Below are 14,013 nucleotides of genomic sequence, written 5' to 3'. Positions count from 1 at the left end.
CTCTGAAACAATGCTCGGTCAGTCATTATAACCGAATCAGTGGTCTGATTAGGACTCTGAGGTCGCGAGCGCAGTGCGCTGCCGGCTATCATATGGGCAGTATTGCGTAAGACCCACAAATTCCCACATTAGTTCAGGCTCCCCGCCTTGTCTATGTGATGTCATGTTATTGCGTCAGTGGACGTCACCATATAGGGGCAGAAGGGTTCCCTTCCTGTTCCAGGACTCTCTGTGAGTCCCTCTAGTGATTTATGCTTGATAAATCCTGGGTATCCAGGTTTATGGGTGATTAATCACAGTACGCACGGCGTTTTGCACTGGTTCCCCTAGCGTTTTCAACGCAGTACGAGAGACCTCTCGTAAGAGAACGTACTCGGTTACTAACGTAACCTCGGTTCTCTCTAGAAGAGGGAACGAGTACTGCGTTTTCTGCCCCCGTCTCCCTCCTGCCTCAGGTGTTAGAACGGATCAGGGAAACAAAATGCTCAGTGCTGCTCGTAGCGCCGCTCTGGATGAACCAGCCGTGGTTCCCAGTTCTGATGCAGCTAGCAGACACTGCCCCGTGGCCAGTGCCATTGAGGAAGGACCTCCTCTCGCAGGCCAGGGGTTCGATTTGGCATCCTCACCCGGAATTGTGGTCCCTCCACGTGTGGGCGCTCAACGGGTACCCGCTGATCTCTCAGTGGGGGTGCTAAACACTATCACTCAGGCTAGAGCACCGTCAACTAGACGGCTTTACGCCTCAATGTGGTCAGTATTCTCCAGCTGGTGCACGGCTCGGGGTCATTCACCCCTCGATTGTGAGGTGACGGAGGTTCTCTCCTTCCTACAGGAGCTGTTGGATAAGGGCAGAGCCCCTTCCACGCTCAAAGTCTATGTGGCGGCTATCGCAGCGTTCTCTGAAACAATGCTCGGTCAGTCATTAGGAAGGAACGATCTAGTCATCCGCTTCCTCAGGGGAGCTAGGAGGCTGAATCCTCCCAGACCTCCTTCAGTCCCTATGTGGGACCTCTCTACAGTTTTGGAGGCCGTGAAAGGTCCCCCTTTCGAGCCCATCCAAACGGTTAGCCTCAAACATCTGTCATTCAAAACAGTGTTTTTGTTGGCTCTCGCTTCAGTGAAGCGCGTAGGTGACCTGCACGCGCTCTCGGTGAGCGCAGCGTGCTTAGAGTTTGGGCCAGGTGACTCAAGAGTCATACTCAAACCTAGGCATGGTTATGTGCCAAAATCCCTCAACACACCGTTTCGGGCTCAGGTTATCTCCCTGTCTGCCCTTCCGGTGTCAGGCGAGGAAGGGGACTCAAGTTTTCTCTGCCCTGTAAGGGCCCTGAGAGCTTATGTGTCTCGCTCTTCTGTCTTTAGACAGACTGAGCAGCTATTTGTCTCGTTCAGTGGACGTTCCAAGGGAATGGCTGTTTCGAAACAAAGCCTATCCAGATGAATAGTCGATGCTATAGCGCTAGCTTACACTGCCAAGGGTCTTCAGTGCCCGTTGGGTGTCAGAGCGCATTCCACGAGAGGCGTTGCCTCATCGTGGGCTTGGTCTAGTGGGATTTCCTTACAGGACATATGTATGGCGGCAGGCTGGGCCTCGCTGTCTACATTTATTAGGTTTTATAACCTAGAGGTTCCCGCTCTACAGGCTAAGCTATTGTCGGTATAACCGAATCAGTGGTCTGATTAGGACTCTGAGGTCGCGAGCGCAGTGCGCTGCCGGCTATCATATGGGCAGTATTGCGTAAGACCCACAAATTCCCACATTAGTTCAGGCTCCCCGCCTTGTCTATGTGATGTCATGTTATTGCGTCAGTGGACGTCACCATATAGGGGCAGAAGGGTTCCCTTCCTGTTCCAGGACTCTCTGTGAGTCCCTCTAGTGCGGGGGTACTCAATAGGCGGACCGCGGTCCGGATCCGGACCCAGACGCAATACAATTTGGACCGAAGCCAAAATCAACATTATAATTTAGTCATGATCCAAGCGAGTTTTCATTGCGTGATTTCAGGCCTATATTGTTTTCCTACTAACGTTAGATGTGGTTTAACTATCTTCTGTGTCCAATCCAAAGACACAATCAGGACTCAAGCGCTGTAACTGAAATCACCATGACAACTCACTCACTCAACGCTGGCCGCAGCGTCTGTGGATCACGCAGGTTGTGTGTGTCATTCACAACAACGCAAGCGCTAATCCATCTGCTAACGGTAGCCTGTTAACCTGTTTTATTGCTAGTGAAAATCATGGCGTGCTCAAAACCTGACAAGAAGAGAAAAGTCGATTCTGAAAATCGCGAATTTAAGACAGAGTGGACTGACAGTTATGCATTTGTGCTGCCGGTGGGGAGCACAAAACCAATGTGTTTAATTTGCAACGAGACGGTCGCCGTTGTCAAGAGTGGTAACGTGAAACGTCATTATGACTCAAAGCATGGACACTTTGACCACAATTACCCCCAAAAATCTGAGGTAAGGGCCAGAAAAATCAAACAACTGCAATCATCATACCAAGCAACATGCAGTGTAATAGTTAGATCAGCCACCCAACAAGAGCGTGCAACTGAAGCCTCATTAAGAGTGGCATGGGTCTTAGGAAAGCACAAGAAACCATTCTCTGACTCGGAGATTGTGAAGGAATGCATGAATGAAATAGCAATTGCCCTGTTTGAGGGAACTCAAAAAGATGAAATAATACAAAAAATAAACCAAATATCTTTGTCTGACTCCACTGCTGTAAAGCGAACTGAAGTCCTTGCTGATGATTTGCTTGACCAAATGAAGTCTGCAATAAAAAAGGCTAAATGCATTTCAGTGGCTTTGGATGAATCCACAGACAACACAGACAACGCACAACTTCTGGTGTTTGTCAGATTTTTTGATGAAGAGAAGGGAGAATTCTGTGAAGATGTGTTAGGCCTCACAGCCCTCCATGGACACACAAGAGGGGATGATATTTATGAAGCACTGATGCAGATGTTGACAGACAGAGAGATAGATCTGAAGCAAGTTATTTCCATTGCTACTGATGGAGCTCCATGTATGACTGGAAGAGAGAGGGGATTAGTGGCACGCTTGAGAGCTCATCACCCTGACCTCATTGCATATCATTGCATAATCCATCAGATGGTTTTGTGTGCCAGTCTTGGAGAAAAGTATGCAGAGGTCATGACAACAGTAATGAGACTTGTGAACTTTTTGAGGGCATCATCTGCTCTGCAGCATCGCTTGTTGCGCTCATTCCTAACAGAGGTGAATGCCGAATTTGATGATTTGCTCCTCCACAACAATGTCCGGTGGCTTAGTAAAGGCAAGGTACTGGAGCGCTTTTGGACATTACGGAAAGATTTGGAAACCTTTCTGTTGGATCAGAAGAGTGCAAAAGCAAAACAATTTGTGGAATTCATGAAGAATGAAGAAAAAATGGAAATTGTTGCATTTCTATCTGACATCACCTCCCATCTCAATGATCTGAACATGAAGCTCCAGGGCAAAAATAACACAGTGTGTAACCTCACATCAGCTGTCTGTGCCTTTCAGAAGAAACTGGAGCTGTTCAAGTGTGACTTACAGCAGGACCTGCTTCACTTCCCAAAGCTTCTGAATCAAACAGCAGGAAAACATCATCATCACAATCATGCTGAATTCCTGGACAAGCTGATTGAAAATTTCCAAACTCGCTTTGGAGATTTCCCTGTGGGAAAACAAGTCTTACTATGCATGGAAAATCCATTCCTTGTTAAAAACATTGCAGAATTTTCAACTGAAGCCCTGAAAATCTGCCCATGGGCTAGTGCTGCTTCTCTTCAATCAGAGCTAATTGAGCTTCAGGAAAACCTTGCACTGCAGGAGTCTCTCTGTGACCCTACCACCTTCTGGACTAAGATGGTCGCTGCAGCAGGTGTTCCTTCCTTGCAGAAGATGGCCCTTCAAATTCTCACCATGTTTCCCTCAACATACTGTTGTGAGTCTGCCTTTTCAACCATGAATATGGTGAAAAACAAATACAGAAGCACCCTCAGTAATGAACACTTACATCAGTGCCTCCGCTTGGCCCTCACACCTTTTATGCCCAAGTTTAAAGAACTGGTGGCACAAAAAAGGTGTCACTTTTCACACTAATAAGGCCAGACCACATCACCTTTTGTACATAGTTTGAACGTTTTGGGGGATTTACCACCTTTTTTGTTGGAGTTCTGTTTTTGGATTTTGAACCATCACTGTTCCGGACCCTGGACGTAAGGAAAATTTGGTAAGTGGACCTTTTAGGTTTCTAATTGAGTACCCCTGCTCTAGTGATTTATGCTTGATAAATCCTGGGTATCCAGGTTTATGGGTGATTAATCACAGTACGCACGGCGTTTTGCACTGGTTCCCCTAGCGTTTTCAACGCAGTACGAGAGACCTCTCGTAAGAGAACGTACTCGGTTACTAACGTAACCTCGGTTCTCTCTAGAAGAGGGAACGAGTACTGCGTTTTCTGGCCGTGCGTACAGTTCACTCTGGTTCGCTTCGGCGATGAATAAAATCAGTGAATCAGCCTTTTCGAGCTTCCTTTATAGGGCTAAGCCACGCCCGTTTCGGCGGGAAGTGGCGAGGAGGGCGCGAAGCCCTGACATCACCGCAGGCCTCGCTCGATAGGCTTATGCAGTTGCCGCAGAGCAGCCAATGAGCGAGCAAGCCGTCTCGCCCATGGCTGTGTGCTGCTGCAACGCGCTTTACATTATTTCAAAAATTAAAGGATAATTTTTTGCTTCAGTATTTCGTGAAAAAGAGTTTTTCCCCTAGCGTTTTCAACGCAGTACTCGTTCCCTCTTCTAGAGAGAACCGAGGTTACGTTAGTAACCGAGTACGTTTTCTGGGGAGGTGGAGTAACTATTGCAGACCCTTTCCAAAAAATTAGAATTTCATGGAAAAGTTTATTTATTTCCATAATTCCATTCAAAACGTTACACTTTCATAGATTATAGATTCAGGGCCCACAACTTAAACAATTTCAAGTATTTAGTTGTTTATTTGTACATAATTTGGGCTTCCAGCTCATAAAACCCACGAAAACAGGATTTCAAAAAATTTGAATATAACATGAAATCACACAGTAATTACACAGTGATACCATGGTCATTGAACCAGGTTTTGGTTCTTTTGGCAGTGTGGGCAGGTGCAAATCCTGCTGGAAAATGAAGTCAGCATCTCCATCCTGGTAGACGGCTGCGTTAAGTGGACAGCACAGTGGACCAACACCAGCCGATGACATGGCTCCCCAAACCAACACAGACTGTAGAAACTTCACACTGGACTTCAAGCATCTTGGATTGTGTGCCTCTCCATTCTTCCTCCAGACTCTGGGACCTTGGTTTCCAAATGAGATGCAAAATTTGCTCTTTGGTCCACTGTGCTTTATTAAATCCAGAGTCAACGCAGTCGTCTACCAGGACATTTTCACAGCACTTCATGCTTCCTTCATTTTCCAGCAGGATTTGCACCTGCCCACACTGCCAAAAGAACCAAAACCTGATTCAATGACCATGGTATCACTGTGTAATTACTGTGTGATTTCATGTAATATTCTAATTTTTTGAAATCCTGTTTTCATGGGTTTTATGAGCTGGAAGCCCAAATTATGTACAAATAAACAACTAAATACTTGAAATCGTTTAAGTTGTGGGCCCTGAATCTATAGTCTATGGAAGTTTTGAATGGAATTATGGAAATAAATAAACTTTTCCATGATATTCAAATTTTTTGGAAAGGGTCTGCATGTTTCCCTTTTGTTTTGAGATTTCTTACTGTTTTGATGTTGTTGTTTTACATGTTTGTAATCACCTCTATCTTTTTTTTTATATAATGCAATCAATAAATTAATTGTACATTTTGAAAACACATTTCCATTGTATTAGTTTTTTTTAGTTTGTTTGTTTGTTTGTTTTCATAAATCAGGGTTTATACTAAGTAAACAAGGACTGACATTTTTAAAATTAGGGTTAGGGTTTCCAAAAAATTTCCAAAAATGTGCACACACTGAAGTTTTACAGAGTCTCACTCCAGCCAAAGTCCCAAAGTTGGCAACCCTGCAAATGGTTTGTAACATTTAAAAATATCTGAGCTTTACTATTTGTCCTTATAATTCCAATGCAACTGTTGTTATTTCTTTAAACAGCCTTTCTGTGTAACTTAGTGTATGAGTGTTAATTTATTGTTCTGAAAATCAAATTAAGACAACAACCCCTTACAGGCCTGAGGCTTAAAACAGAAGGTACAGCACTTATAGGACAAAAGCAGTCAAACACAGCCATAAAAGAGGACGAGCCCGACCACTCAAAACTGCAACATTCGAAAGCAAGTAAATTAAAATCTTTTCACTTTAGAAAGCACATGCACATTTTCTGCACTAACCTGTAAAATGGTGGGGGGTTAGACTAATTTTGACATTTGTTTTGAACGTTATCTACTTCCTATTCAACACTAGGAGCTGCACAGCTAAAAATAATGGTTGCCCAGGGGTGTTACTGAAATTAATCTAGTCCTGTAGGTGGCAGTAATGCACCCTTAAGCTGGCTTAAGAAAGAAAGAAGAGAAAAAACAGCAGTGGGACAGGGAGACTCAGGGAGTTTATATACCATTCAAAATAAAGTTGGTTCTGTGAAGAATAGAGGAGGGAATAGCAAAGAAGAAATAGTTCAGATTAAGAATAGGTCTCAGCAATTTGAATAATACACTATACATTTTAGGGAAGCACCCAACTTGTTTTTGTGATTATTGTAAGGTTTTAGAAAACTATAGAACATGTGCTTATGATTTGCAAATCTATTACCACAAAAAATATCCAATTACTCGATCAAAATAATGGACAGGTTACTCAATTACCAAAATAATCATTAGTTACAGCCCTAGAATAATGTTTTAAGTTACAGTGAGTTACAACATAAACAATTCCTCTGGTATTTCAGCTATTTTTCTATGTAATTTTCCAACTTACTTCCATGCTGAGAAGACAACTATCAGTACACTTACTTGGAGATTTGACGGGGGTGGGGGGAGGAGTGTTTTTGACCTATTACTGGTTTGTCCAGTTTATCAACATTAAACAACATGATCAAAACAGAGATAGTCAAGTCATGCATCAGTTTTAGTTTCTCCTTCAATGGAAAGAAGCCATTTTATGAAATGCAACCATTTTCATGAACACATTTTTTTTTTTAAGAAATCTGCAGTAAAGACACTAAAAAAGGACTGAGAGAAGAATTGATCACTGAGTGATCTGGATGCTGGATTTTACAATGGCAGACGGTAAGAGACATCAAATGAAGCATTTTCAAGAAAAATTGTAGGATGTGGTGATTCTACTTTCTCTTCTATTGTAATCAAACGCTTTAAAATATTTTTCATGAAAATTAATTAAAAATATAAATATAATGTTAAGTAGATAATTAGTATATATATATATATATATATATATATATATATATATATATATATATACTTTGTCATCCTCTTCCTGCTTTTGTTTTACAGAATTGCGATTAGTGTTATTAGGAGGACATCTGAGTGGTAAGAGTAATGTGGCACACTCCTTTTTAAATGTTAAATGTAAATCTGATCAAACGACCACACAGTGTGTGAAGATGGAAGGAAACACACAAGGCAGGAAAATCATTCTTGTGGACACCCCAGGCTGGTGGAAGTGTTATCAGTTATGTGACACCCCAGAGCGGCTGAAAGAAGAGCTTGTTAGGAGCACCAGTATCTGTCCACCGGGACCTCATGTTTTCCTCCTGGTGATAGAGGTTGATTCTGCTTTCTCAGAGAAGCACGGGAAAGCAGCCGAGGGTCATGTGCAGTTTATTAGTGAAGACACCTGGGATCAAACCATTATAGTCTTTACAAAACTCAAACATTTGGGTGACAAAACTATCGAGCAATATGTAGAATGTGAAGGGGAAACCTTGAACAAGCTTACTCAAAAATGTGGAAACAGATATGTTGGTTTTGACACTGACCTGGATAGAGATGGTTCCCAGGCGAAAGAGCTATTTAGGCAGATAGAGAAACTTGTTGCTGAAAACAATGGCCGTTTTTTTAAAGCTGATGCACAAAGGCTGATGGATTTGGAGATTAAAATAAAAAATGTGGAAGAGAGAGCAACTGCCAGAGCACACCAAGTTTTGGAGAAGAGAAGAAAACTGGAAGAAATAAAAAGTGATGCCGGTCAGTGTCCAATTTTAGTTTGTTGTTATTTTACTCAGTATAACCATAAATTATATTGCATAAAAATGATCAATTGTTGTTTACATTGCAATCAGCTGTAGCCTACAACATAGACAAATACAGTATACTAAAGTCTCTAAATAAAACAAGTAGTTTGTTATATATATATATATATATATATATATATATATTTATAGTTTATTATATTTATTAAATATAAAATATTGTATTATAATATTATAAGATTTATTCATAAATATTATAAATATTTCACAATTCTATACATTTTAAATATATTCTAAAATACATATTTTCAACAGAAGCAGAGCATGATGTTACACCTCTGAATATTGTGCTGCTGGGCTGGGTCCTGTCAGGCAAGACATTATCTTGCAGTGCCATCTTGGATGCTGACATTTCATTTGACAAGACTGTGAAGTGTGTCAGAACATGTAGAGAAGTGAATGGAAGACAGGTCACTGTGGTGGACACACCAAGCTTTTGGAAATTTCTTCCGTATCAACTGAACGCAGATTCAGTGAAAACTGAGATCTTGAAAGCAATGGATTCTTCCCCCCATGCAATCCTCTTGGTTATACCGGCAGACACGTCGTTTTCAGAAGAGCAGATGGAAGTCATATTAGAAAACATGAGACCACTTGGTGAAAAGCTCTGGAGGCAAACCATGGTGCTCTTCACATGGGGAGGATCATTGGGAAACAAACCTATTGAGTACCACATTGAAAGTGAAGGGGACGCCCTTGTGGGACTCGTCGAGATGTGCGGGAACAGATATCATGTGTTTGAGAGCATGAGAGAAGATCGCACCCAAGTAAATCAGTTACTGGAGAAGATTGAGGAAATGATAAAGGAAAGTGCTCTGCTGGAAAGCAATGATGAACATCAGAGGAAGAAAAAGAAGTCCCAAGAAAGAGAAACCCTATCTGAGTGGCTTCGAGTTGAGGATATCAAAAAATTACTTAATGAAGAATGGGAGAGGAGTGATGCTGTGATGAAAGAGATGGTGAAAACAATGAGCCCACAAAGATTTGTCAGAAGTGGAAGAAGTTTAAATTTGCCTCTGGAATGTATGTGTACATTTTTTGCACTAAATGTATTTTGATCTCAGTGGCTTATACTCACTTTAATTGCCTCATTATGCTTTTGCTTGCAGTTAGTGGAGGAGTAATAAATACAGAATTATTTATCAACAAACACCAGCTGAAAGATGCACTTGAGAGGGAATGGAATCGTCGGGAAGCAGTAGACAGTGTTAGGATCCAGTATAAACTACAATGCCTGGATGCCAATGGTAAGTACAGAAAAAATTATACGATTCACTAATTTGGAAGTTTGGCTGAGAGTGGCTGGTAGCTAATAAAGTTCTGTGCTGCCAACAAACAGATGGTAGTAAATTCAAAGTCACGTACTTAAGTTTCTTTTGAAAAACTGTCAAAAATGTCAGATAACCAAAGCTTTGTTTTATTTTCTTATAGCAGAGATGTCCTCATGTGCTGATAAAGAGGACATACAGATGTCTTTGGCTAAGGTGCATGACTGGTGTCAGAGGCTTCCTTCATCAGACTATGGAAGTGTTTCCAGCTATGAAGAACATGACAAGACTGAACAGGATAGAGATTAATCATGAAGACAATCTGAAAATGCATGTTTAAATTTTCAAATTTTTGTCATGCAGTTATTATCATAGAATGCTTGTCAGTTTCATACAAACAGATTGTAGGCTACTTTTTACTATCTTTCACTTCATTGATCCATTAATCTGCTTTAACAAACACTAGCTGGGTGCACACTGTGTGATGTTGGCCGTGATTTGGCCGTCTGAGACAAATTTTGCAAATCCTAAAAGAATCCTCTGATCCTAGGCTAAAATCGGAAGTCTTTGAATGTTAGTTTGACATGTTCACCGACAGCCGATTAATGACCGTTGCGATAAAATTTTACCTTAGATGAAATTCTGGCAGTGTCAGAAGATTTGACTCGCAGTCCTGCAGTGTGACTTCTCCTATGATGGCCGTCAAATTGTCTTGGTGTTTCAAGACAAGCCGTGACCAAAATTAACGTTAGAGATTTCTTTGTAGCCATCATTTCAATCCCGCGTGTAATGCAGCTCACTGTCACCGAACGTGTCATTGACTGATGATGTGAAACTCCGGGCAAGTTTTCTTGCGTGCGTCCGTTTTTAACACGTCTTGACTGTCATACAGTCTGACATTAATGACAACTGAGATCTTATAGTGTGGCATGGCTTACAGTGATGATCACGTACAGTCTGTGTCCTAACTACACGTGACGCGCGATAAAAGGTATCTTTTTCATGTTAATCAGAGTTTTTGTCCTAACCAGCCGCGACGGCGACACGCGACGATTCTGTTTTAGAAACGGTTTCTATTTTTCTGCAACGTCGCGGCTGCAACAACAAACACAAAGTGTGGCAATGATAATCTCAGGGACTGTTTATGTGCTTAATTTAATGTTAAAAGCATCCAATGTGACTTTGAAAATTATCATTTATATCATTATCATTGTAAAAGCAACAATGTATAATTCACCTCAGATCTTGAAATTAAACAAATGGCAACAAGAACGTTCAAACTGTGAACAACTTTGTATAGTATAGTATATGTATCTTCAGCGTCTAATTACGACTTTTCAACGTTGAAAACAGGTCGATCTTCAACGTCTTGAGGGAATATGTAAAACTCTTTACATTTATTTAAGATAATAATGAACATGGTTTGGTAGTTTGTTTTTCTCAGTTATTTTAGCATGTATAACAGACTTATCCTGTCTTAGATTATCAGTTGAAAACATGTGGTATCTTAGATGATAAGTTAAAAGGCTAAAAAAAAAAATTCATTTTCAGGACACAAGCTGCACAAGGACACGCCCCCCGTGCTGGGAGCAGCAGCTCATTTGCATTTAAAGGGACAGACACAAAAACAGTGCATTACCCCCAACCCCCCAAAATATGTCAGTGCAAGTTGCTTGAAGTTAAAACAGCTCAAACATACAATTTAGTCTGTGACTAGACTTGAGCCTTGTCCGTGAAACCGGGGGTATATTTCTATACAGAACACAAAAGTTATTCAAAGTAAAATTTGGATGAACGACATTTACATATGTACAGTAATTGATGCTTTTGAAATATCAATATTAATAATACATGTTTATAAAAAGGCAAATCATTTTGTGAAGATAAATGTCAAATCATCTGTTAAATCATGTAATCTGTCGGCTTCTAGTTCACTTCACTGTATTCAGATGTTTTCACTGTATTCAGTCTGTTGTTTGATCTTCTGGTTGGAGGGACGGAGGCAAAACTCACAGCTGCATAATTCACTTCTGAATCTCCAATCTGTAAAAAAAAATGCATAGCTTATTTTTTTCTTTTCTGCTTGAGAAGCAAATTACATTTGTAATTAAAGTGAAAATGTATTTTGTATTTTTGAAAATTACCTCACATGATGGAGAGGCTAGATTTGTAGATCCTTCAACATTTGCAGAAAATTATAGTTAAACTTTGACAACATACATATTTGTGATTGAATATTGAAAGTTTGTACAATATATTTGTATATTAGACTGTATACGACTTTTTCTTGATCAACAGCCTATTCAATTAAACTCTTAACGCTTAACTGATGGAAAGTGTGGGTGGAATTTTACCTCTATGCCTGTTTCCCCAGCGTTTGCAGTGAACAACAAGGAGTGTGACAATTACTATCACAAAAACAACATTGGAGGATATCAAGAAAAGTAACACAGGATCCCATACTTTTTGATTGTTGCTGTCTGAAATGGAGAAAAAGATCCAAAAATAATTTAATAAAGCACATTCTGCTCATAGTAAAATTTGTTATTAAAATACTGTGAATATACATTAGAACTGCTAGCTGTTGTGAATATACTTTTCCATGACTTGAAACTGTATACAGTGGCCCAAACATATATTTTAACACTTAAGCCATATACTTAAAGATAAATTAATGGCTTTGCATTAGATAAAGTGTCAAACCAAGTGGGACTCGTTTTAAAGAAAGATAGTGCAAGCACACTTTTCAAGCAAAACATTTTCACAAAAACATTTAGATTGACTTGACACATTTAACTTGAAGAGAACTGATTTCATACATTTTATTTAAAAAAAACATCTTGTGAATCATTGCTAAAACTTTGCTTTTCTTGTTTGCAGAATCCACTTAGTTGGATATTTTGTTGTGTAATGCAATGAAATTCATGCTAATTACCGAATAATTACCGTTATTCTTAAAAGTGGTTCCATTCACAACTGGTGCCTCCCCACATGCCACATTAAAGTCTTTAGATTCAGTTCCTTTGAAATAGCAAATAAACATGTCAAGCATGTCTCTTTTGGTTTTAAACAAGGACTGTTAAATTGTTTAAGTAGTTTTCTCCAACACACAATCTTTAAAACACTAGCAAATTCAATCTTTTTTACCTTTTAGCATCAGATATGTTCCGGAGCTAAATTCTATTAAATTCAAGAACACCGTCCCACAATAATATATTCCGATGTCCTCCTTGGTCATAGCTGTGATGTTCAGATGAAAAGATCCTTTGCTTGCTGAAAAATTGAATCTCCCATTTTTAAATTCATCCTTAAATTCTATATTGTTCCAATAATTGTATAGAATAGGCTGCGGGATCTGTCCAATGCTCTGTTTATACCAAACCATTGTGTTGCCAAAACTTTTTTTCGAGAAGCATTTGATGGTAACATCATCTCCCAGCTGGAATGTTTGTAACAAGACATTTTCACCACTGTGATCAGGTCGGACTCCAGCTAAAACAGAACAGTAAGGTTTAATTTAAACACTAAATATATGCATACATGGAACTGACTAATAAATACATATACATTTAGACAGTGGAAAGAATGGGGAAAAAGCTACTTACGAGCCCAAAAGATCAAAATGGCCCAAACGATCATGTTTGAAGCAATGGATGTGTGAAAATGCTCTTTAGAAGACTTGCATGTGATGTGATTGGTCACTTTCAAACTAAGACCTGAAAGAGTGTGATTGGTTGAAATCAACCTGGTGTCTTTTACCCCACTCCCAAATTAGAGCAAAAGTGTTAGTAAAGATATGAGGTGAGGATCAATGCCTTTGTCACTGTATTCTCTGCAAAAATAGTCTGGTTTTGTTGAGCTAAATTGCTCTGCTCCTGGCCGAATATACATTGAAATATACACAAACAAATGTGAAGGTATGTTACAAGTCAGTGGTAAATCTCACAGAGAGACAAAAGTGCTCAAAAGAGACTTTTTAATTCCCAACAAATGACATCAAAGGGCCAAAAAAAGGAAAGACTGGATAAAAAAAGTGAATATAACTGAGCATGTGTTCATGTGTGGGTAATATCAAAATCTTCTCCAAGACAAGTATATGAACAGACCTGGAATCAAGTGAGTCCAAAAATGAAAACTGCAGTGAAAATCCTATATCTGTCCGTCCGTCTGTCCATCCATCCATCAATGTTATTTATTTTTTATCTCTACCTTTAAGATAAATCAAAGACTCCACACAAGGAATATAAAAAGCACATACAGTATGTGAACTTGTCACAAATCTTTTTTTTGTTTGTTTTGTTTTGTTTTGTTTTGATGAAGTGTTGCATTGTGTGAAAACAGTTTGTGGTTTTCTTGTTTTTCTAACTATCAGATGGCTATCAGAAACGACCACCAACCACATCAGCACCATATATAGTACTTAGAGAAACAAGTCACAGCAGGATGGACATACATCCTGTGTGCACATGTGAGTAAAAA

General features: G+C 39.9%; 3 protein-coding genes across 4 annotated transcripts; 2 read left to right on the top strand and 1 right to left on the bottom strand.

Moving 5' to 3' along the window:
- Nucleotides 1-2,771: 2,771 nt before the first annotated feature.
- LOC311079896 (SCAN domain-containing protein 3-like) lies at nt 2,772-4,115 on the top strand (the record flags this gene model as incomplete). The annotated part of the gene is made up of 1 exon (XM_084109618.1): nt 2,772-4,115. The coding sequence occupies one exon, from the start codon at nt 2,772-2,774 to the stop codon at nt 4,113-4,115; it is 1,344 nt and encodes a 447-aa protein (XP_083965744.1).
- A 2,972-nt stretch (nt 4,116-7,087) lies between these two features.
- Nucleotides 7,088-11,865, top strand: LOC311079078 (GTPase IMAP family member 8-like). 2 transcript variants are annotated; one of them, XM_084108247.1, is made up of 5 exons: nt 7,088-7,283; nt 7,509-8,201; nt 8,522-9,289; nt 9,376-9,513; nt 9,698-11,865. In XM_084108247.1, exons 1-5 carry the CDS (start codon nt 7,259-7,261, stop codon nt 9,841-9,843), a joined length of 1,770 nt encoding a protein of 589 aa, XP_083964373.1. In that variant the 5' UTR covers nt 7,088-7,258; the 3' UTR covers nt 9,844-11,865. The 2 variants fall into 2 exon arrangements, with proteins under 2 accessions (XP_083964373.1, XP_083964372.1); XM_084108246.1 differs by having other exon boundaries at nt 7,098-7,283; nt 9,701-11,858.
- Nucleotides 11,441-12,813, bottom strand: LOC311079079 (uncharacterized protein). Its single transcript, XM_084108248.1, has 5 exons — nt 12,682-12,813; nt 12,481-12,555; nt 11,889-12,014; nt 11,679-11,710; nt 11,441-11,577 (listed from the first exon to the last, which is right to left on the bottom strand). The coding sequence occupies exons 1-5, from the start codon at nt 12,770-12,772 to the stop codon at nt 11,461-11,463; spliced, it is 441 nt and encodes a 146-aa protein (XP_083964374.1). The 5' UTR covers nt 12,773-12,813; the 3' UTR covers nt 11,441-11,460.
- Between the last annotated feature and the right edge of the window lie 1,200 nt (nt 12,814-14,013).

The sequence above is a fragment of the Abramis brama genome, assembly GCF_963993115.1.
Source record: "Abramis brama genome assembly, chromosome: 3".
NCBI classification, from domain to species: Eukaryota; Metazoa; Chordata; class Actinopteri; order Cypriniformes; family Leuciscidae; genus Abramis; species Abramis brama.
The sequence above is the reverse complement of the archived record's forward strand: the minus strand, read 5'-3'. Positions and strand labels throughout refer to the sequence as shown.

Coding starts and splice junctions, on each gene's coding strand:
- LOC311079078 (XM_084108247.1), top strand. CDS start 7,259: ATGCTGGATTTTACAATGGCAGACG. Junction 8,202..8,521: donor AGAAATAAAAAGTGATGCCG/GTCAGTGTCCAA, acceptor TATTTTCAACAG/AAGCAGAGCATGATGTTACA. Junction 9,290..9,375: donor TTTAAATTTGCCTCTGGAAT/GTATGTGTACAT, acceptor TTTTGCTTGCAG/TTAGTGGAGGAGTAATAAAT.
- LOC311079079 (XM_084108248.1), bottom strand. CDS start 12,772: ATGACCAAGGAGGACATCGGAATATATTATTGTGGGACGGTGTTCTTG. Junction 11,711..11,888: donor CTGGGGAAACAGGCATAGAG/GTAAAATTCCAC, acceptor CAAATGTTGAAG/GATCTACAAATCTAGCCTCT. Junction 11,578..11,678: donor TAGCCTCTCCATCATGTGAG/GTAATTTTCAAA, acceptor TTTTTTTTACAG/ATTGGAGATTCAGAAGTGAA.